This window comes from Vigna umbellata, chromosome 10 (genome assembly GCF_029865625.1).
Source record: "Vigna umbellata cultivar VRB3 chromosome 10, Vumbellata_1.0, whole genome shotgun sequence".
NCBI lineage: Eukaryota > Viridiplantae > Streptophyta > Magnoliopsida > Fabales > Fabaceae > Vigna > Vigna umbellata.
In genome coordinates this window covers 21,158,703-21,182,985 of record NC_142174.1, presented here as the reverse complement: position 1 = coordinate 21,182,985, position 24,283 = coordinate 21,158,703, and the positions used below count along the sequence as shown (strand labels likewise).

The 24,283-nt window shown below is 34.4% G+C and overlaps 1 protein-coding gene across 3 annotated transcripts; it reads left to right on the top strand.

Annotated features, from left to right (window-relative positions):
- The first annotated feature begins 6,181 nt into the window (after positions 1-6,181).
- Positions 6,182-19,902, top strand: ATS1 (phospholipid/glycerol acyltransferase family protein). 3 transcript variants are annotated; one of them, XM_047323854.2, is made up of 13 exons: positions 6,193-6,576; positions 7,492-7,589; positions 8,142-8,228; positions 8,388-8,485; positions 10,013-10,070; positions 10,695-10,796; positions 10,892-10,953; positions 11,063-11,173; positions 11,606-11,684; positions 17,577-17,696; positions 17,767-17,880; positions 18,490-18,659; positions 19,395-19,902. In XM_047323854.2, exons 1-12 carry the CDS (start codon positions 6,237-6,239, stop codon positions 18,622-18,624), a joined length of 1,404 nt encoding a protein of 467 aa, XP_047179810.2. In that variant the 5' UTR covers positions 6,193-6,236; the 3' UTR covers positions 18,625-18,659; positions 19,395-19,902. The 3 variants fall into 3 exon arrangements, with proteins under 3 accessions (XP_087956226.1, XP_047179810.2, XP_087956227.1); XM_088100101.1 differs by lacking the exon at positions 6,193-6,576 and adding an exon at positions 6,698-6,853; XM_088100100.1 differs by lacking the exon at positions 19,395-19,902 and having other exon boundaries at positions 6,182-6,576; positions 18,472-18,611.
- Positions 19,903-24,283: the final 4,381 nt, after the last annotated feature.

Sequence of the window (24,283 nt, the reverse complement as noted above, 5' to 3'; positions counted from 1 at the left end):
ACAACATGTTTACATCCGACTAAATATAATAGGAGGAGACAGATTGGCGAGGGAAATCTTGTTCACTTTAACGAATTTACGTGTGAATGGAGTGCTAATTTGTGTGGTGTAATGAATTCACAGTCCGCACATAAGAGAATAGACGTGTAGATAAACACTGTCGCGTAAGAGTTTGTATGGTTTTATGAAATAATCATGCATCATTTATCATAACTTCAAAGAAGATCTTTGTTTTTGTTTTTAGTGCACGAGTCTACATGTCATTGAAAACAGCCATGATAAGTAAACAGCCATGATAAGTTGCGTGCCACTTAAGCCTAATAAAATTCCTGGCCAATTGTTAATATTTTTTTAATTTAATTTAAACATTTATTTTTAAATTAATATATTAAAGAATTTTTAATATCAATATTACAAATATTAACTTTTAATTTTAAAACTAATCATCAACATCTACTTTTAAATAATTTCAGTCCAAAAATTCTTTAATTTATATTAATTTTAATCACAAGGAAAAACATGTAATTTTTAATTTATTTATTATAGCTTTTATTTTATCTGTTTTATCTATTAAATTTTTCTCAAATTTCCTTTTTAAATTTATTCACTTTCATCTATTAATCCTTCAAAATAAATAATACAACAATCTCCTCTTTGTTCCCTTAAGTCATTTCATTTACTCTCTGAAATCTATTTACTAATGTGAACAAATAAAAGTCACAACCTTTAAAATCTTTAATTTGAAATAAGTGACAATAAAGAATTTCATTATGGTGTAATTTTGACGAATATATATATATATATATATATATATATATATATATATATATATATATATATATATATATATATATATATATATATAGTTTCAGATGTATGGAGTCAAATATTCACTTTAAGCAATCTCCATCCTTGTTGTGTTCTAGTCGATTGGGTGTAATTGGTAAAGATAATGTGATGCTTAAGTTAATTCATTATCTGAACGGTATAGTAATTAACATTGTAATAAATGCATCGCAAAAGTCTCACCAACCATATCTTTGACTTGTATTTTTAGGTTTTTCCACAGGTTTTTTATTAGGGTTTGCCTAATCATCACCTAATTCTATCAAAATTATTACTAACCTATTTAGTTTGTCTAGATGATTAGTTGATACTGATGGACATTGGTCGGTCTCATCCTAGTTTGGATGATCAGTTCACCGCATTCGGTTAGTATAAGTTTAGGTCATTACTTATACAGTACAAATAGCTCTAAGACTTAAGCTTGAACTTAAGTCAACAAGCAAAAAGGGTTTGTAGATACGGATGTTAGGGATGGAAGGTTGTATTGCTTCGCGAATTGTTTTGCTGCCTTATTAACCATTGTGTTTGGTCGGTTTGTCATAAAAATGTGATCTTCGGGTCAATGATTTGACATTGGCAATGAAGGGTTGTGCCACCTCGTTAAGCTAGTTACCAAGTTTGACGTAGCATGCGAAGCATTGCACTGCCCTTTGTTGTTGGATGATGTTGGATCTGATAATTGTGAGAGCACCATGTGTCGTAAAAAAAAAATCTATAAATAGGGGCCAAGTGGTCCCGTCTTTTTCACCATTTTTGCTTTGACGGTCATCTTTGCACCATTCGACGATATTTTTTTCCATTCAAGGTAATAAAATGTTTGTCATCGACATCTCTTCGAGAGGTTCATCTGGTCAGGATGATAGAGGGTACGTTGATGATGTATCAACATCTTTATCGTCACCAAGGTCGTTGTCAAGAAATTGGGGGGTCGTCCGAGAGAGATTGGACATTTGTAAATAGTGTTACGACACCAATTCAACTTGTTAATAAATGTTCAACCGAGGAAGAAAGACCATTCGGGGAACAAGATCCATAAGGGGAGGTTGTAGAAGAAGTGAATGCCAACACTATTGGAGTAATCAAAGTGGATGTTATTGTCGAGGGCAATGTAGAAAACCTGCCTGAAGTCTTTGTATGTCTAGACTACACATGAGATTCGTGAATATGCCACACATTTTAGATGAGGCAATAATCTAATAGAGCTTGCCAGTCAATCCAACATTTTAAAGGATAACATGGTGGACAACTCTCTGTGGCCTTGTGTCTGCTGAGGGAACGATCATGTATGCCATGACAAGGGTACTTTAGAGTTGTACTTCTTTGTCTACTCATGTTTCTTCCCTGATGATGTGATCATATTCCCCATCACCTAACTTGTTCGTGCACATATCCTTCAATGATTTTCAAGATGGAGTTTTACAGGAGTTGAACGTCGCTCCTATGCAGCTCCATCTGAACGCTTGGGCTAATATGTAGTCATTTGGTATTTAGTGTAAGTCATTGGGAATGAATCCAACCCCCGCTTTGTTCCTCCACCACTATTGCACACGTCCGAATGTTCGGAAAGGATGAGTGTCGTTAATAAGCGAAAACAACTAGAACCTATTCCAGCTTTTTGCAGCCTCCTACAAAAGGTTTCAAGGACAAGTTCTTTAAGGTTACTATCACAAATAAGGGTTACAAGCTATTTTTTGATGGGGATGATCAGTCAAAATTCTCCCTTTATTGGACACAAAACACTACGATGATGACCCCCGAGGAGTTCATCACCTTCGAGGTTTTGGAGTAATTAACCCATAAGGTCGCTCTCATCATATCGATCGAGACATTTATGATAACTTGTCTTTCTTTGTTTGGTCCTTTTCTGTCTTTAACTTGGTTAAGTTTTCTTTCTTGTTACAAATATCATGGCTCGCACCAACTCACACAATCTCAATTATCTCAAGAAGTTGATTGATAAACGTTCATTAAGACCAGAAGGTGTAAAGGCTGCCACCAACAAGGGCCTTTCGACTAAGGCGTAAGGAGAGAGGGCATCGGTCGACTCAACTGATGCCTCTGGAGTTTCTCTATCTCAATGTTACTCCCTTCATCATCCTTCAAGCCGATCAGGAGAAGGCAAGGAAAAGGAAAGGGAAGAGAAGACATGACAAGCGATCGACCTCCACCCCTTGCTCCTCTAAGCGCAATCGATAAGTTGGGGAGAATCCAATCCCTCTTGCTTAGGGAGTCTTTAGCATCGGCTTTAGGATGGGAGATAATCTCTCATTTCATTTCAGTATAAAAGATAATGATGTTTTTGGGTTGTTTGAGGCCGAGGCACTAGACGCGACAAACAAATTCACCCTCAAGGCGACTTTATTGGATCAATTGGTATCACTTGGTATCGACCAGTGAGAGGTAACGTGATTGGACAAGGAGCTAGCAAAGGCCTAAAAAGAATCGAGAAAGAGCCAAAAAAGTCTTGCATTGCCTTGTAAGCAAACGAGGCTTTGACGGCCAAGGTAGACGTATTGAAGGTTGCCCACGCTCCAAGCAGGCAAAAGATGGACGAGTATGCCGCCAAGATTGTTGTCTTAGTACAAAAAGAGAAAGGTTTGTCCGCCGAGGTGTAATGCCTCCTGCGTAAGAATGACGACTTCTGCCTTTCTCAATAAGTCGATCGCAAGTAGTTGTGGGACTTGGACAAAAGATGCAAGTCTTTGGCTGTTGACTTGGAGGAAGCCGAGGGACAAGTGATGATCTAATATGAGGTCGACTTCTAGTGGGCCTTGGATCAAGTGACCTTCCTTTATGGCATACCCATTCATGAGAGTTAGTTTGACATTCAAAAGGCCCTTTATAACGGTTAGGTCATGGACATTCAGGATATATTAGACGAGGAAACAATCGAAGATGTTGGTGAGGACATCATGAAGCCAAATTCCTTCTCAACCCCATCGACTGGACAAAGATTGTCGAAGACATCCCCGATCCTCTTGGGTGTTGAATTTAACTTGTATTTTTTGTAAATTTTTTGAGGAAAGATCCAATGCGATTGACAAAGATAAGTTTTTTTGTAAACTGATCGCTACCAGATCAACTTTGTTATATGTAGTTCTCCCTTTTTAACTAAAGCAATACAAAACCTTCTTTTCTACCATCATATTCTTGTATTTGTTGTCCTTTTGATTGATCTTTTTATATTGTGATTTAGCATTTTACCTTAACGCGTTTTGCCACTAAACATTTGGTAGGGGTTCTTTTTAAGCTCGTCCTTAACCAAGCACTTCACATTTATCATCTATTTGAAAATTTTGTAAGTGATTTTTAAGTTCCTTAAGAATGATCGTCTATGCGGGGGTTCACTTTGGTGAACTCGTCCCTGAGTGTTAGTGTGTGCTTTTGTATGTTGATTAGATGCACTTCAAGTAGTTTTACACTAAATGGTTAGGGGTATTTTTCAGAATTCTTCCTTATCTGATAGTTTGTGTCACTTGTATTTATAAGTTTTTTATAGACTTTTGATTAGAGTCGACTTAATCATTAAACTTTATTATTAACCTGTTTAACTTATTTGAAAGATTAGCTGTATTTGATGGACACCACTCAATTTCATTCTTGGACGATTGATTCCAATAATTTCGCTTATATATATATATATATATATATATATATATATATATATATATATATATATATATATATATATATATATAAATAAATAAGAGAGTGGCTAGGGTCACTGTTGTCACTTTGATAGATCCGTAACTGGTAGGTTGTGGCTGATTGCTGATTTGAGCTAATGCGTTTTTATCGTCATTCATATTCCTTTTAAAAGAATAACTAGTTTTGAACATAAAAGAATACTTACATCTTCTTCATGCTGTTTTTAAAGGTGTTTCCAAACTGTTATCATGGTGTAAAGTGACATTTTCTGACGTTTACGTTGCATATAACCCCTCGTTATTAAGTGCTAAAATATTCACTTCTTCAACCAAAACAAAATTTAACTACATACATCCTTTTTGCTGCATTTTATCGTTTTGTCCCTTTCTATCACAATATATAACATCTCTTCTCGCGTCATTGGGAATGAACTTGATGAATCTTGCATATGACGATGATATTTCTATTACTTAATGCATGAGTTTTTTTTCCTAAAGTGATGTACGAATAAAAAAGTTGAAAAAAAAATACTGCAGTCACTCCTTTTTTTTTTCCTTTTCCTTTTTCTGATATCGTTTTTGGTATCAAATATGACAAAACATAGCATAGAACAAATTAAGACAGGGAAAGCACCAACTTGCAGGAAAACCATTTTATATTAATTAACTTCCAAAAGAAATCTCTTTCCAAACATAAACTAACGGATAACAACTCATCTAAAAGAGTTAGCCATATATTATCACCATATGCATAAGGACATAATACTTATCGAAAGGATGTACTTAAAATTTATACAAAAAAAAAAAGACTTTTGTTATGATATAACTTCTCCTGTACGTATTTAATTTAGCTATAATTTAGACTCTCATATACAACTGTGGTTATAAATTGGTGTTAAGAGTCTCATCGCTTCATTTGCTTATGTTTGGATCAAGGAATCCATGGTAGAGAGATGTATGTGGAATGATGGAAGTTGTTTGGATTGTGTTTGTAGGAGAGAGCGTTGATGGAATTATTTTATATTGAACATGGTAATATTGAACATTCTATATATAATTATTTTATATTATGGGAATAGAAAGATTAATAATAACAACACTATATTTATTAAATAATCGTTTTTTAAAGTGATACGTTTTATAATTAATTTTAAGCAATAACCAGATAAAACATGTAAAGGAAGTGTGGTCAGCATTTATCAACGTAATGTAATAATAAATCTACACACATGTATGGTAATTACTTTAAAAATCTCACAGAAGTGATTTTTGATTATGTCAACGTACAAATTTGTCAAACTAAAAAACGGGGAGAAAAAACTAAGTTGGAATTCAATGGAAGAATGATATACTCAAGAAAGCGAAAGCGACATGTACGACGCACGGCTTAAAGCGTAGAGAAATATAAACCATACTAATCCAACGAAGAATATTCAACAAAAGCATGATAATATTTTACACAAGTCCTCCTGCATTTTTATCATAATTTCTAGAAGTAGAAAATTGTAATTATTAATAATTAAAAGACTTGGTAATTGGCTTTGAAGACAGAGTTCAGTTTTATCCGTTCAAGAATCGGCTCCGTTGGAAAAGGTCCACGTGTCACTGGTCGCAGAGTGGCGCGTGGGTCCCAGGGAGACGAAAAGCACGTGTGCCCGCCAATCCCACGCTCGCACTCACCACATACGAACGGATCCTATCTTTCTCTCTCTCACCCTCTCTTTCGGGTTTGATCTTTGAAGAATGAGCATGACCGGTTCTTCAGCTTACTGTGTGGCACACGCCTTCCCTCCCTTCTTCCGCCTCTCCAACAAAACTATGTTCCTTCTCTCCACGCCGCCAACCACATTCTTACCTACGCCTACAACTCCTAGGGTTCCGCTTCTCTCTTCAACCGCTTCCTCCTCCTCCACCTCCTCCTCTTCATCCTCCTCCATCTCTCTGCGATCTTCCACTGCGCCCTCGCCTTCCTGCTCCTCCGTCACTCCTCAAGACAACTCTCTCGTTTCCGCCAAACATTCTCACCCTAACATGTCCGCCTCCGTCTCTTCCCGGACCTTTCTCAACGCTCGGAGCGAACAAGGTTCACTTCACGTCTCCTCTTTCCTTTTATTTAGTTATTTATTTATTTTATTTCCTATCTTCGCACTTCGTTTCTTCTCTATATATCTATCTTTATAGCCAGCCTCTTCGATTTCTTTTGCGTTTCTTTATTTTCCTCGTGGAGGTTGCTCACTGCGGCTTCGCTCGATTTGTGTTTCTATTTGCTTATTGTTTAAATGTTGAGTTCAAAATTGAAATGGATCGAGAAAGCGCGGCTAGGAAGTTTGGAGGCTTACCTGAGGAGACAGTGATTGTGTGTGAGGTTTTTCTATTATTTTATTTTTATCCTTTTTATGATTTTAGGCGCTGATTGAGGTTTGTGTTTTGGTTGTTGGAAATAAATAGCGTTAAATTGGTGGCGTGAGTAATTTATTCTATCTGTTTTTTTCTTCTAATGGACTGTTCGGTTAGGTGATGAACATAAGAATATTTCCATTAATTTATTGTTTTTATTTTATTTTAGTTTTTAATGTGCGGATGATGTTTTGAGTCTTGTCCTATTTATTTGTTGTGGAGATTTGAGAAAGGAGATAATGAAAGTTATAGAGTTGAGCAATAGGGGACTGTAATGATCAGTCTGTGTTCAGTTGCAAGGGTGTTCACCTAACTATTTCTTTTCTAAATAGAAATGTATTCAGCCTCGAATGAGAAGTAGCAAATATTGTTTTTCGGATGTTTATCATATTTATTTCTTTTTTGTCTGAATTGGGTTGAGCTTCAACTTCTTGTTCGTAACAATCCATCTAGTTTGAACATGTGCATTATTTCATGAGGAAATTTTGGATTAAGAAGCTCTGGCAATCCCTGAATTAAATCATTTTAATTAATTTCTGTTGTTTTTTTTCTAATCCTAAAAATTGGTTTTCCTTTATCACATTCACTGATTATTTTGCAGACGTTTTTGCCGGAATCAAGAAAGAAGTAGAAGCTGGATCTCTGCCTGCCAATGTTGCTGCAGGAATGCAAGAAGTGTACAATAACTATAAAAATGCAGTAAGTTTATATTCACGTGCACCCTGTACTGTCATATGAACTTTTTCTAATATCTGTGGTGTGGGAACAGATATTAGTTCACTCATAATTCACAATGAAACTGAACTTCAAAAATCATGTCCTTCTAGCATATTATTGCCTATCGTCTCTGTCATCTATCGTTGTTTCTTTGGTTCGTGCATTGACACAGTTTATTATAATTTTGGTGTTTGGTACTCTTTTTGTTGCTGTATTAATGATGGTTTCATACGTTGTTGGTAAAATTTTTATTACTTGATTATCAATTCCAATAACAAATCATGGTTATTCCAAACGCAAGCAATCTAGTTATTTGAGATCTTGCACCCATGTTTGTGCTTCGACAAATAAAATCTGTCTTTTTCATATTTTAATTGGTACCTGTATCTTACTAGTCTTGGAGTGGGTATTGTTTAGAATATCGAAAATGGGTTGGTTAGCCTTAGTTTTATACTAATTCTCTTTTTATCATTTTTGCATTTGAAAGAGTCAAATAACATACACGCATTTCCTTTTGTGTTCTATGCATTTCAGGTTATCCAAAGTGGAGATCCCAAGGCAAATGAGATTGTACTGTCAAATATGATTGCTTTATTAGATCGAGTATTTTTGGATGTGACGGTAGGAATGACTTCCGGAAAATACCATGTTTATTGTTTCCACAATGGGAATATTTTATTTACGAATTTGTCATAGCTTTTTGACTAATGCTGCAGAGTTAGTTTCATATTGTTTCATGTTATTAGTTCTCATTCTCCGAACATCATTGATCTTTAACAGGATCCTTTTGTTTTTCAACCACACCACAAGGCAAAGAGAGAGCCTTTTGACTATTACGTGTTTGGGCAGAATTACATCCGTCCTTTAGTTGATTTCAAGTGAGTTTACTAGCAATAGTTTCTCTTTATACTGTTTAGTTGAAATCAAATTTGTTTATCCGTACATTTTATTCTTGATCATCTATGCACATGATTATGAAAATTTTAACGTGTAAGAAGAATGATCTCCTTGAATTGAGCATTTTGTATTTTTAGAAAGTTTATTGCTACAATATGGTAGGTTCTGAAGAATTTGTGAGAAATGTATTAGGAAATCTAAAAGGTGGTATATGCAGGGAGTGTCCATAACGAAGGGATTATATATATATATATATATATATATATATATATATATATTTTTTTTTTTTTTTTTTTTTTCTGAGGGGAGGGGAAGTTAACGTACAGTGTGTATGTACAGGCCCTATTGGAAATTTAAGTCTCAATGTGTTTACGCATGGTGTTGAAGCTAATGGTATCAAGAACAATAGCAATGCATTTATGATGATTTTTAGGTTTCTTCTAATGGTGTACAAACTACAAATACAATGTACACATGATTAAGGCATATCTTGTATGAATTCTGCTGTCTGCACCTTCCAATAGTCGACAGCCCTTTGATCTCTATGAATTTTTGCTTGGTGGTTAATGAAATCCCATAATACAGTGATTGTTATGCATATAAATAAATGTAAGTTAATAGTTTGATTGATAAAGCTTCCTGGAGAAGCTTGTAAGCAGAACACAACACAATGTGTGTCTAATCCTGTGTGGTTTGAGCTATCAAACTATAGTATATAGAGCAAGAAGGCTGAAGTTTTTAATCTCTCCCAATCTTTAAAAAATTCTGCTTCATTTTTTCAACTTTTGTGAGTGTATATTTTTTCTTTAGAAAAATCTGCATAGGCTGTTAATAGACAAACTAATTCATCTGTGTTGGGTCTTGATACAAACAAGTTTATGAAAAAGTGGAATGGGATGCCTACTACCGGTATGTAATTATGGTTGTGATTATTTTGGACGTTATGCGTGGTTGACCATAGAATAGAAATGATAAAATAAGATTGAAAAACCCTTTTCTTAATTGGAGCTGTGCCTTTGCAGCATTCTATGCATTGTTACTGGCCATCCTTCTCAGTTTTCTATGTGCCCTCAAAAGGAGGTTTACTATGAATTGGTGATGCATACAGAACAGGCAACATTACTGTTGTTCAGCGTGACTATCCTCATATGATTTTATTTCTCGTGTTATCTGGTAGTTAATTTGATTCTTCCTAGTTGTATCTAGAGAAGAGCTTTTGGTTTAAATGAATTAAATATTCCCTTTCCTGCAGATGTTAATTTAAAGGTTTGGAACCATGCCAATTACTTCAGAAATAGGCTTCTCTGTTGCATTTTCATAGAACTGTATACTACTAATAGCTATCTAAAACACTTCCCGATGTGTAATCCCTGGGTGTAGCAATCTGTATATCCCATTTATATTCATGGCACTTAAAGGCCCATATATAATAAGCTTGTATCAAGACAATGTCTATTCCATTTGCCTGCACCTCGTAGCTATTCTTAAAGGTGATATTTTTGTTGCAGAAATTCTTATGTCGGCAACATGCCCCTTTTCATTGAAATGGAAGAGAAACTTAAGCAGGTGCCAATTTTTAATATGCTTTCTTCATATTGAGGGATTATTTACTGTTAAGTATGGTAGAATTAGTAATAACCTTATATCACCAAGTAGGGTGAGGGTAGTGACCTAAAGTCCAGTATTTCTCCTTTATTACTTCTATCTTAACCCATATGTCGGTATCTATGCATGAAGCATGTAACCTATTAGGAGTTTATGTTTATTAGATATGTAAAAGTCTTAAGTTTAAATCTTAGGTCAAGATTGTGGGAATTGACCGTAATGTTTTTCGATTTCCCTTTGTTCTTTATGTTAGTTTCATTATTGTAGCATGAACTATTCTTAATTGTGAATCTGCATTACTATTATACCATAAATCGATAGCATCATCATAAGATTGTCCTACTATTCTAGTAGAAGTTAGATACTAAGTTGATGTTTGTAATGCTTCTGCTGTATCCTTATAATTTTTCTTGTAAGTACTGCTTATTACTTGTGTATCAGATATATACGGCCTAAAAGAATTGTCCTGTACTTTACATGAAATGCTAAACTTGATTCTGATTTGTGGGTCCTGTATTTTTGCCCTATGTTAACATTTTCATAGATGTGGGAGAAAATCTTGAAAGAATTAAAAAATTACTGCAGGGGCACAACATCATCTTGATGTCAAATCATCAAACTGAAGCTGATCCGGCCGTCATTGCATTGCTTCTTGAAGCACGACTCCCATATATAGCTGAAAACCTGGTACAGTTTGCATCATATTTATTGTCTGGTTATTTTGCGGGGCTGTACATATTTATAATCCTTGAAGTAATTGAATTATGTGATTTGTTCCGCAGACCTATGTTGCAGGAGATAGAGTTATAACTGATCCTCTGTCCAAACCATTCAGTATTGGCAGGTTTATTTTTGTTCTTCTGTTTATCGAATTAAAGATTTGTGATGTTATATTTCCTTCTATAAATGAAGTTGAATTCTGAAACATTTTACTTATACTTTCGTTTTAATAGGAATCTCATTTGTGTTTACTCTAAAAAGCACATGCTTGATGATCCAGCACTTGTAGAGATGAAAAGAACTGCAAACATACGAGCTCTGAAGGAAATGGCTATGCTTTTAAGGTATATCCCTTGGTTTATGGAGAAATGGATGCTTCTATTTAGGAAAAACTAACAATTGGCCTTAAGGTACTGATGAAAGGAAGAAAAATAGAAGACATTTATCATAGAAGTATTTAGTTTTTAAAATTTGAACCCAATTACCTTGTTATTTGTTTTCTTTATGAATAATTAGAGACATTAAATAGGGTTTCTTAATTATTATCCAATGCCCCAGTACACTTTATGCAGAGCATATCAATTATAGTGCATGCTTATTAGTCAATTCCCTTAGTACACTTTTTTCAGACCATAATGCATCAAATTGAGTCCCGTTTTCAGATCATAAAGGAAAGAGGAAGTAAAAGCAGTGGGCATGTTTACTTTAGATAGTATTTTTTGTATGTAATGGTTATTGATTGGTCAAATGTCCATCATCTTGGCCTTTTGGTACAGGAATGGTTCACAGATAGTCTGGATTGCCCCTAGTGGTGGTAGGGATCGCCCAGAAGCCCAAACCAGAGAATGGGTGCCGGTATGTTCACCCTCTTGTTAAAGTAAAATATAAAATGTGTGGCACAGTTTTATTTTAGTCAACCTTCATTTGCACAAATATAGCTTTTGACATTGACTAGTGGGACAGATTGGATAAACTTCATAACAAGCATTTAGAGGAAAAGAAAATAAAGTTGAAACAAATCAAATTCCTCTTACAGATGACAGTTGACTTATGTATGTCAACTTTAAAAGAAGCTAAGCGACAAACATCTAAAAAGATTGAAATGCACAATTTGATTTTAACTTGTATGATAAGTTTGAGTTTTTACTTTATTTCCTTCTCTTATATGTGGCTATTGAAAAGTTTGTATTGGCATTTAGTGCTCCAATCTTGTACACTTCCAGAAGGGTACTGCAACTCTTGTTCATTATGGTTATTCTGTTATATGCTATTAGAGTATATTCTTAGAAAAGGATTAATTGGTAGGCAGTTATCTTGTTTAGAAGAAGGCATATCTTGTTTGGAGGCAAGCAGGATGTGAGTCAGATATAGTGCTCTATTTAAGCACCATCAATTGTTTGCAAAGGTTGCTTTGTGAATTTTATTTTTTAAAATAATGAGATGTTATCTGATCCAGTGTTTGATTCTACAGTGAAAACTTATTCCACTTGTTGGGCAATAATTTTTTTATTTTTTTGGAGGGGTGGCTAGAAATGAAATCCTGATTTCCGGCTTGTTGAATATAGTGAAAAACTATATTTGAGATTAATCTCCCTTGTGTTAAATACACACATAGGGTTCTCTATTTATAATAGAAAAAATATGGACTAAGTCCAAAATACAAATAAGAAATAATAACAAACTAATTAAAAGATAAAAGATAAATATAAAATAAAGATAATATATCTAACACTCCCCCTCAAGCTGGTGCATACAAATCGTATGTACCAAGCTTGTTACAAATATCTGCTAATTGATCACTTGAATTGACGAATTCAGTCTTGATATCTCCAAATACAATCTTCTCTCGAATGAAATGACAATCAATTTCAATGTGTTTGGTCCTCTCATGAAAGACATGATTAGAACTAATATGAAGAGCAGCCTGATTGTCACATATAAGCGTCATTTGCGTGACATCTCCAAATTGTAACTCTCTAAGCAATTGCTTAAGCCAAACAAGTTCAGAAGTGGCTGAAGCCATAGCTCTATATTCTGCTTCTGCACTAGATCTTGCCACAACACTCTATTTCTGGCTTTTCCAAGAGATCAAGTTACCACCAATGGAGACAATATCCGGATGTATATCTTCTATCAGAAGGAGATCCTGCCTAATCAGCATCAAAATAACAAACCACTCTTGTATGGTTACTAGAACCATATAACAACCCTTTTCCAGGAGATCCTTTAATGTACTTTAATATACGAATAACTGCATTCCAATGATCTTTACATGGGGAATTAAGGAATTGGCTTACCACACTAACTACAAAGGAAATATCAGGACGAGTAATTGTAAGATAATTCAATTTTCCAACTAGTCTTCTATATTTCTTGGGATCTGACATAGGCTCCCCCTGTTTTGGTAGAAGTTTAGTATTAGGATCCATGGGTGTGTCCGCAGGTTTTGAATTCATCAACCCAGTTTCCTCCAAAATATCTAGTGCATATTTCCTTTGAGATATAACAATACCATCATTGGACTGTGCCACCTCAATACCCAAGAAATATCTAAGTTTGCCAAGATCTTTGGTCTGAAAATGGTTACAAAGACTATCACTGCTTGTAAGAACAATGTCATCAACATATACTACTAAGTAGACAGATCCAACACCTGAGTGACGGTAAAAGACTGAATGATCTGCCTCACACCGAGTCATACCAAATTGTTGAACAACATTACTAAATTTTCCAAACCAGGCCCTAGGAGATTGTTTTAGGCCATATAAGGATTTGCGAAGATGACATACCAACCCAGAAGACTCCCCCTGAGCAACAAATCCTGGAGGTTACAAAGACTATCACTGCTTGTAAGAACAATGTCATCAACATATACTACTAAGTAGACAGATCCAACACTTGAGTGACGGTAAAAAACTGAATGATCTGCCTCACACCGAGTCATACCAAATTGTTGAACAACATTACTAAATTTTCCAAACCAGGCCCTAGGAGATTGTTTTTGGCCATATAAGGATTTGCGAAGATGACATACCAACCCAGAAGATTCCCCCTGAGCAACAAATCCTGGAGGTTGCTCCATACAAATCTTTTCTTGCAAATCTCCGTTAAGGAATGCATTTTTGACATCCAATTGATAAAGAGGCCATTGTTGAAGAGCCTCCATGGCTATAAATAAACGAATAGATGCCATCCTTGCCACTGGAGAAAAAGTATCACCATAATCCAAACCAAAAATTTGAGTGTAACCTTTGGCAACAAGACGAGCTTTGAGATGATCAATATTTCCATCAGGACCAACTTTGATAGCAAAAACCCACCTACAACCAACAACAGATTTCCCAGACGGTAATGGGACAAGCTCCCAAGTTCCACTATGCTGAAGAGCACTTAGTTCATCTAGCATGGCCTGACGCCAACCAGGATGGGCTAAGGCATCAATAATAGATTTTGGAATTGTCACAGAAGAAATAGAAGAAAGGCAGGTATAAAAAGGTGAAGACAATCTATGATAACTTAAAGCAAGATAATGTGGAGAGGGATTACGGGTAGAACGTATACCTTTTCGAAGGGCAATTGGAAGGGTAGACTCAATTGTCGGAGTAAGAGGAGACAAGGTAGTTGGCACTTCAATTGAGTCACTTAGTGGTTGTTGAGAAACACCTGGTGAACTAGGCACAATTGGAGGATCACAAACAACCTATATTGATAGTATTAGAAGAAGACATATCAGAAGAAGAATGATCATTAAAATAAAAGGAAGACTCATTGAAGGTGACATCTGCAAATATAAAATAACGATCAAGAGAAGGAGAAAAATACTTGTATCCTTTCTTTGATTTAGTAAAGCCTAAAAAAACACATTTGTGTGATCGAGGAGCTAACTTATCAAGACCAGGACCAAAATTATGAACAAAACATGTAGACCCAAAAACTTTTAGAGGTAATGGGTGAAGAGGTTCTTGAGGAAATAAGATAGAATGAGGTATTTTATTTTCTAAAATAAGGGCATGCGATTAATGAGATAACATGCATTAAGAACAACATCACCCCAAAAATATTGAGGAATGTTACCATGAATTAAAAGAGTACGAGTTGTTTCAATAAAATGTCTATTTTTACGCTCAGCCACCCCATTTTGTTGAGGTGTATAAGCACATGAAGTTTGGTGGAGAATACCATGAGAAGCCATAAATTGTTGAAAAGAATGGGAAAGATATTCACGACCATTATCACTACGCAAAATTTGAATAGAAACACCAAACTGAGTTTTAATTTCATTATAAAAAGTTTGAAATGATACAATAACTCAGAACGATTTTTCATTAAAAACAACCAAGTACATCTAGAATAATCATCAATAAAGGTAATGAAATATTGAAAACCTAAATTAGACTTAACACGACTAGGTCCCCAAATGTCAGAATGAACTAAGGCAAAAGGAGACGAAGCACGTTGTGAGACACTATGAGGAAAGGAACTACAAATATGTTTTCCTAATTGACACGACTCACAGACCAAATTGGACAACTTGGATAAACTAGGAACAAGTTGTTGTAGTTTGGCAAGACTGGGATGACCGAACTGAGCATGAAGAAGAGATGGAGACTCCATAACTGCCCCAATATGTGTAGTGGGGCAAAGATGATAAAGACCATGAGACTCACATCCGGTGCCAATCACCTGTCTCGAACTCCAGACTCACATCCGGTGCCAATCACCTATCTTGAACTCCGGTCCTGTAAACAAACAGAATCTTTGTCAAAAGAAATATCACAATCAAGAGAACGAATTAGACGACTGATAGATAATAAGTTAAAAGGAGACCTAGGGACATAAAGAACATTATCAATGGATAAAAAAGGAAAAATGTTAACAGTCCCAACACCATGAGCTAAAACTCTAGATTCATCAGCCATTATAACAGAAAGTAAAGGATTTGAGAGGTCAAAGAGGAAAACAAAGATTTGTTACCAGTAATGTGATCTGTGGCTCCCGAGTCAAGAACCCAAGAGTCAAAAGAAGAAGATGGACTCAAACCAATAAAAGATGTACATGTGTGTGCTACAAATGCAGTGGAACTAGAAGGTTGTTGATCCTTATACCATTTGAGAAATTTATTGAAAATAACAGAGTCATCACTAATATCAGATGAAGGAGGATCCCCAGTAGGTGATTGTGACGAAGAAGTAGTCTGAACAATTGCAGCAGATCTAGGAGGGCGACCATGTAATGCATAACACCTGTCAATCGTGTGGCCTACCTTGCCACAATGGTTACACTTGAGACGTCCTTTTCCTGGTTTGTGAGAGTGATTGCGGTCATGACGTTGAGATGCCAACGTAGAGGAAACATATGTATCATTGATGGGTCTAGTAGGTACGCGCAAAAGAGTGGAACAAGTAGAAGTCAAAGTGGGAACAACAGGTGAACCCAAAATCTGATCACGAACATGAGAATACTCATCAGCAAGGCCGTGCAATGCTAGCAGCATGAAGAACTTTGACCGTTGCTCTATTTCTTTGGCAGGAGTAGAAGCAGGAGGCAATAATTCATTAAACTCATGAAAAAGAGCATGAATTTTACCCATATAATCAGTCATAAAGTCGTGACGCCGAGGAGCAAGAACATTGAGAAGATCATGACAAACACCATAAAGACGTTGAGTATCATTGGTGTATAATAATTTAGCGTGTTCCCAGATTTCAAAACATGTTTCGTAGGAACGAAAAATTTGTTTCAAAGAGGAATGAAGGGTACGCTTGAGAACAATGCATAACTGAGCATCAACTTTCAACCAATGGGTAACTGCAGCGGAATCAATAGTTGTCACATTTTGAGTAATATGATCAAGATACCCTTGACTCTTAAGCCAAAGTTTAACGTCTGATGCCCAAGTCGCATAATTAGTACCATCTAACTTATCAATAGATAAATGCACATTGACATAGTTAGCATATATGGACGGGTTAGAAGCCATGAACAAGCAAGAGAGTACAAAACCTAGAACTCAAAAGAGGCCCAATCAAGGTGGTCGGTGATGGAGACAACGACACTAATGTTGGTGACAACAACTCTAACAACGACAGCGGTTGTAGTGGGCAGGACCAACGAACAAAAAACCTTATGCTCTGATACCATGTCGAATATAGTAAAAAACTATATTTGGGATTAATCTCCCTTGTGTTAAATACACTCATAGGGTTCTTTATTTATAATAGAAGAAATATGGGCTAAGCCCAAAATACAAATAAAAAATAATAACAAACTAACTAAAAGATAAAAGATAAAGATAAAAGATAAATATAAAATAAAGATAATATATCTAACACGGCTTAATATTGAGTTTGCTCAAATATTGATTTTTTGGGCCATGGATTATTTCACTTGTGTTATATGTTATAACTGTACTTCCATTTGAAGTTGTTATAGCCTTGTGCTGGTCTGCATGTAATCTGTCCTTTATTCTATGTAAGAGAAATTGATTTAAACATAGGAAGGTAAGTTTGAAGGAGGCGGTATCCAATATCCAATACTTGGTTGGTGCTTGTGGGGTATTTATAGAAGGGGTCAGAAGTATAGGGTATCTATATATATCCAATATCCTATTTTGTGAATGCAGTCATGTAGAATGATGACCTTAAGATGTGTCAGTGTCATTCGTTCTAATTAAAAATATTGCACAATTTCCAGCTCCATAATATTTACATTACCATTTTGTTGATGTTTTGGCATATTAATATTCAGGCACCCTTTGATATTTCTTCGGTAGATAATATGCGAAGACTTGTTGAACATTCAGGTCCACCAGGTCATGTATATCCTTTGGCAATATTATGCCATGATATAATGCCACCTCCACTGAAGGTATGGTATTCCTGTCTTTGAGAGTCTATCCTAATGTTTTATCTTTTATTGCAACCATATAATTTTGCAGGTCGAGAAAGAAATTGGGGAGAAAAGAATTATATCCTTTCATGGGGCTGGCATATCAGTGGCTCCAGCGATAAGCTTTTCTCAAGCCACTGCTACTTGTGAAAATCCTGAAAAGGTGAGTTTGATGACTTGTACTGAACTAAATTTATTGTCATTTATTTTTGCAGTTTTCTTCGTAGAATTCACTTTTAATTTTTTTTAATTCAAACTGAGAAGATGTGACTGCTTAAGAATGGGATACAACATGAAATGATTTATAAAGTTGTATTTTTCTTTAAGAAATGCTTTTTTGTGTGACAAATTTTACAAAAAAGAAAGAGAATGGGATGTAATGGGTACTGTGATAGAGAGAGGTGTTAATGTGTAAGTTGTTATATGGCATTACAAAATAGTATAATGAGTCATGTGAACCTATAGGCTTCCTACCCTCCTGACTTGTGGAACTCTTGTGTGCCAATGTATTCTGGGGATGTACAAGACACCTACAATATTATCTGGTTGAGTGTAGTTTTTCGTAATACGATGAGCACTGAATGATTCTATCTGAAGCTAAAGGATATGTAAACAAAGTCAGTATTATGTATCCTTGGGTTCCCTGCTCGTGTTCACTTATTATTTTTTGTTGTAGTTATTTGAATTTGGTAGTGCTTTGATTCATGAAATTCAGTATCTGGAAGGTTCTTTTATTTTAACTTGGATGATACAGTGTGCGTTTTCTGCGTAGGCTAAGGACGTTTTCACAAAAGCCCTGTACGATTCTGTGACTGAGCAATATAATGTGCTGAAATCTGCTATACATGGAAAAAAAGGATTTGAAGCATCAACTCCTGTAGTTTCTTTGTCACAGCCATGGAAGTAGTTGAAATCTGCATCTTTTTCGTTACACTGATGCAGGTACAATTCCAACTACAGAAATTTGATATTTTGCTTGCTAGTGTTTTATTGTACAACTTGTAGGTTAGAATTAAAATCCTAGTTATTGTTGGGAGTTCAAATACTTCTGTACACGCTGGTATTTTGTTGATGTTTATTGCTTTTGCATGAAATGCATGATTTTCTTGAGGCTTGAGCTCAATTTATTATTGTTGGGAGTTCAAATACTTCTGTACACGCTGGTATTTTGTTGATGTTTATTACTTTTGCATGAACTGCATGATTTTCTTGAGGCTTGAGCTCAATTTATTATTGTTTTTGATATCATTCTTCATTCTCAATGATATATAGCTGATAGCTTGCAATTTTTAATATGGTGAAAACGATAATAAGCCTTTATTTTTGGCAAATATGTTTTGGAGTTCTCGTTGATAGTTACTTGAAGCATGAGAATTGTGTAAGATGTTCATAGCACTTGACTGATTTTTCTAACTTTTGGATATTAATATGGTTCGCTTACCCCTAAATTAAAGATTTTTTAATCGTAATGGTATCAAATATAAATTATTGCTTGAATATTTCTATCCCGAGATACTATCTAGTTAACTTGTTCACAACATGAGCTTATTCGGAATTAAGCTAAACATTAACGATAAGAAGCAGATGCAAGCTCCAAATAAAATGCTTGTCTTTTCTTGAAACTTAAATTGTACATTAATGTGCTCTACCCTACTGACTCTATTTTCTTGGATGGAGGCTCCAACTGCTTTGTTCCCTTTCAGAAGCAAGTTGCAAGACTTCAGGCAAACAAATTCGACTGATTCCTTTGTGAGGGACTGCCTAATCACTACACCGAATGATTTAGCTTGATTGAAGAGTGCAGTCAAATACATATTTTTTGTCATTTTCCCTTTGCTCTTGCCGTTGTCAGCGTTCAATTAATCTGGAATCTGTTTCAGAAGGTTCAAACTCAGCTGGTTACTGTACAGGTCTCTCTTAGTTCGGTGTTAGATCCGGTTCATTGGCTGATAAAATACTATATTTATCTGCAGTTTTGTGATCAGGTTAGTTAGCTGAATAGATAAAAATCTAATTACTACTATTTGTATTTTTAATGATGTGAACTTTTTCAATAATAGAGGAATAGATGTTAATATTACATGTTCAGAATAGAATTGTTCAGATGGAATCATTACATGTTCAGAATGGAATTGATCCAATGCTACTTCATGTTGGCGACATAAAAGTTCTACAGTTACCGTTATTTTCTCGTGTTTATCATTGTTTGCAATGATGATAGCTATACAAGTTATGTGGAAACTCTTGGTGTCTGCAACAATATCATGAAAACATGGTACATTTATATTGTTTCCTGGTTAAAATAATTAGCTAATAATCTCTTGACATATTTAATCTAAGTAATTGGTTCGATTAAGCCCATCACTATTGCCGTGAAGCCTGAACGGAATGTTATAGCTATTCGTTGTATCTGTTTGGTAGCAGGCAAGTAGGATAAGTAGAAACACAGTTATGATCATTTGGTTGAATGGAATAGTGGAAATGAGGTGGGATTTCACAGTATTGATTTCCTCAATTATAGCTATTCATTTTCCCTCAATCAAACATCTTTAATTTTTATTGTATTTTTTTTTCCACAAGCTCCGAATCACTTTGTTTCTATTTCATTCACAAAATATTCTTCTCTTTTGATAGCTGGCATTGTTGTTTGTCTCGGTTCACCTTTGATTCTTCTGTTTCATACAGTGTTCAACGAATATTTCAATAATTTCAAAATAGCTATAGTCCCCTTTTATCTGATTGCAGATATTTCAAAATCTGACTTACGAAGTAGTTAGTAAGAAGGCAGCTTCTTCCTACATCCCATCAATTTCCGATTTTACTTTCCAAAATTCATTAAATCAATTCCGGAAAACTTCTGCCTGGGGTGTCTATTAGGAAGTATTTTTTTTTAGTAATACACGATATTACTAATTTCGCCATGCTCTATATCCATGATAATGGGCCTCGTCTTTATTTTCCTATTCTATTGATTGGCTATTGAAAATGATTTAATATTTAAGTTCATGCTTACTTGAAAAATGAATATTTTGCATTACCTCTTTTTTGCCTGGTCTCACTTTATTCAACTCATTTCCCTGAATTTTGAAAAACACGCGAATAAATCTTTGAGGACATTGCAAAGTTACACATCAAAAGCTGTCTTTATGTATTTCGATCCTTCCTTGCTCGATAGATCCTCATTCTGACCTAATACAACGTCACAAGGATCTCCGTGTTTTAAGCTTCAACCATTAATTTTTTATTGGATTATTGTAATCGAGCAAGCTCAGAGGTTGTTGTGACCTGAATCTAGAGTAACACTTTGCTTCGTTACTGTTGTTATTGTTAGTTAGCTTTCTGCGAGGAAAAAAAAATATCGGTCTAAAATTAACCCTCCTTCAGTCTTTGCTTCAATGGTGAAGATCTCTGAAATTTTAAAGTTTGGGTATTGACTAATAATCTCCAGAGGATGGGCAATTAATAAAATGAGAGTAAGTTATTATGAAAACTTGTGACTAGACTTAAAATGAGATGGCCTTCTTTCCTTTTTAAACTTGTAACCAGATGTAGAGAGTCAGAGAATTGGTGATTCCCCTTTCTTCTTTACCTCGACCCTTTTATGCGCACCTTTCTCCAAATTCTTGCCCTCATTTTTCCTTCAGCTTTCCATTTCTGTTATCCCTTGTAAGTTTCTGTTTCTAAGTATGGACATGTTTGAATAACAGTGATTTGATTTTACTACGTGTAGATATGGCAATAATGTCAGTGCCCTCAGAGGTGCATGCAAGACCCAGCCCCTGCAGTGCAGGATTCCAAATCAGTTAATGTGACCAATGCCTTTCCACTTTCCTTCTGTTTGCTATACGAAATACGAGAACGGGTCGACAACCAAGGTCACCGCCCCATTGTTTATTGGTTCAGTGTTCCTTTTTTTTATTACCCTCCACAACAACATCACCCAAGTAACGACATATGTTAAAATTAACATGCTAAACTACCAAATTCTTCATGTCTATAAATTTCATACATATCAACTAGGATCCAATCTACCAAAACAAACATGTCTCTTATAACATAATAAAACTTTAACTTCAAGACAGCATAAAATACCTCGAATTGATTAAAGTAAAATTCTAAGACGAGGTAAAATAAAGTAGTGCGTGATTCATATTTCAAGTTCCATGTACATAACAACTATTACGATCCAGTTCATAAAAAAACATGATGGCAACGGTTGTCTGGTCCCAAAAACCTTAGGTAGTAACGTTACGACACTGCTCATGTGTAATGAAGCTTAGGGGAACGTGATTTGAATAACCCTAAAACGAGTTGTTTGAGGTTGCATGCACGAGGCTCTGGAATAATGTCACATTCTGATGCAGGCTAAAAATTACTACTTTATTACTTACGATGACCAACGAGCTTCACCAAATCTTTCCGAGGACTGTGCATGTTCCTTCCATCACCCTATTCACCTTCTAACACCAAACTTTTGCAATATTATCCATAAATAACTCACTCTACTCCTTCCTTCAATTGGGAAGACGTTCTTCCTTTAATCCTTAAAATAATAAGAAAAAGGTAAAATAAAATGGCAATCACATTAGTTTAAAATTATAGAAATTTATGACTTTATAATGATAATATTAACCTGTACTTCGAAACTAAAATAACTGTTTACTCTGTAGTTTAACGAGTTGTTAATTATGAGTTATTTTTAATTTACTCCTATCTTTTTTTAAGTATTTGGTGTATGAATATTTGGTGAATACGTTAGATGGGTTTATTAAAATCACAACTGTAATAAAATTAATAAAATTGATGAAACTGTGTAGTTTATCCAAAAGGTATAAACTAAAAAAATCAAATTAATTAGTTTATGTATAAGCTAACTTTCTCGTATTATTTTTTTGAACTACACATTTAGACTGATTTTAATTTATAAAAAATCAATTTTTTTATTTTTATATTTGTTAAATCCTTCTGAAGAAGCCCTTCCAATCAATACACAGTAATGCAAACTGGAAATATTACTTTATTAAGAATATCATACATATGCTATATAAATTAATAACCTTTTGGTTAACCTATAGTAGTTTTTAGAAAGTTGGAGCAGATTAGAAATAAAAGAGAAATAAGTGAGCAGCATATAAATTCTTTTTGAATGTTCTAACCTTGGTTTTTGGTGAACTAAAGAAGAGGTTGAGTTTGCTTTTAATGTGTGAATGAAAAAAAGGAGAAATTGTGTTGGTTTGTTTAATCCTGAATTAGGAAGCATTATTGGGCTCTAAACGATGTGATTAATTATTATAAGTCGTCAATTATGGTACAGTTGCTATTGTCGAATGGCTTTATATAAAGGTGTTGGTCTGCCATTAAAAGAAGTTAATTTTTGGTTTATAAGCAATGTGGTCAGTGTCACTGAACCTTGTTGTGTTGACATGAAAGAAAGCCAAAATCAAAGTATAGAAATAGCGGAAAAATGTCAAAAAGGGAAGGAAGAAGAACTTCACTGCTTAAAATGGAAGTCACGTGACCCAAAATTAATTACACCCTATATTATTATACCAATAACTAAATACAAAAATTTCAAACAGTTATTTATTTGTTAAACAAATTATATCATTTAACTTCTCATTGCTTTACACTTATGTCAAATTATATTTTAAATTTTCATTTAAGATATTGTCGATTTAAAAAGATAAAAAAGTATATTTAAATTGCTTTTGTTCTCTGTTATGCTAAATAATGTAAAATTGTTAAAAGTATCGGAACAACTTTCATCTTCACTTCAAATATCAAAGGAACAAAATTTTAACCTATTTTTTATAATTTTTTTTCAAAAAGTAAAAAATATTAATTTAATAACTAATAATAATAATAATAAAACAAAAACAGCCTATAAGTGTAAAAGATATAATGAAGAAGCATAATCTAGAATTTGTTGAATAATTTAACGAAGGGAAAAGAAGATTTAGTAGAAATAGTAAAAGAAATAATAGGAAGTTGGCGTGTTGTCTGGATCGTAAAGGGTTGAGATAAGATAGAAGAGGAAGGGACCCCCACATATCTTTGCATGCATCCATTACTTCACAAAGTCAAATTTGGAATCATATATCATATGAACGAATGAATGAATGTCACTGCACTCCAACATCATACATAACTATGCAACCATTCCATCACTCACATCACACTCTTTCATACTTCCACTCCCACATCATTAATGTTACAAGTTTTTCACTTCCATGTCTATCTCACTAATTCCAAAATTTTTAATTATTTACTTACGTAAGAATTAAAAAATATTTTTTTATGAATGAAGTTTGATTATTTTATTATTAAATTCAAATTTATAAAAAAATTAATTAACTGAGTTTTGTTTTATAGAGATTATTATTCTTTTAGAATTCTTTTATTTTTTTTACTTTTTTTATCTTTGGTAATTTTTTTTTAAGGATTAGAAATTGTCATAGGAATCTTTAGAATTTTATTATAAATTCATTTTGTATCTTTTGTTGAGTTATTTTAAAAATTTCACTGACTCAAAAATGTCTAAGAATAATCTCTATTCATATAGGAGT

Coding starts and splice junctions, on each gene's coding strand:
- ATS1 (XM_047323854.2), top strand. CDS start 6,237: ATGAGCATGACCGGTTCTTCAGCTTACTGTGTGGCACACGCCTTCCCT. Junction 7,590..8,141: donor ACAATAACTATAAAAATGCA/GTAAGTTTATAT, acceptor TATGCATTTCAG/GTTATCCAAAGTGGAGATCC. Junction 17,881..18,489: donor CTTGTGAAAATCCTGAAAAG/GTGAGTTTGATG, acceptor TTTTCTGCGTAG/GCTAAGGACGTTTTCACAAA.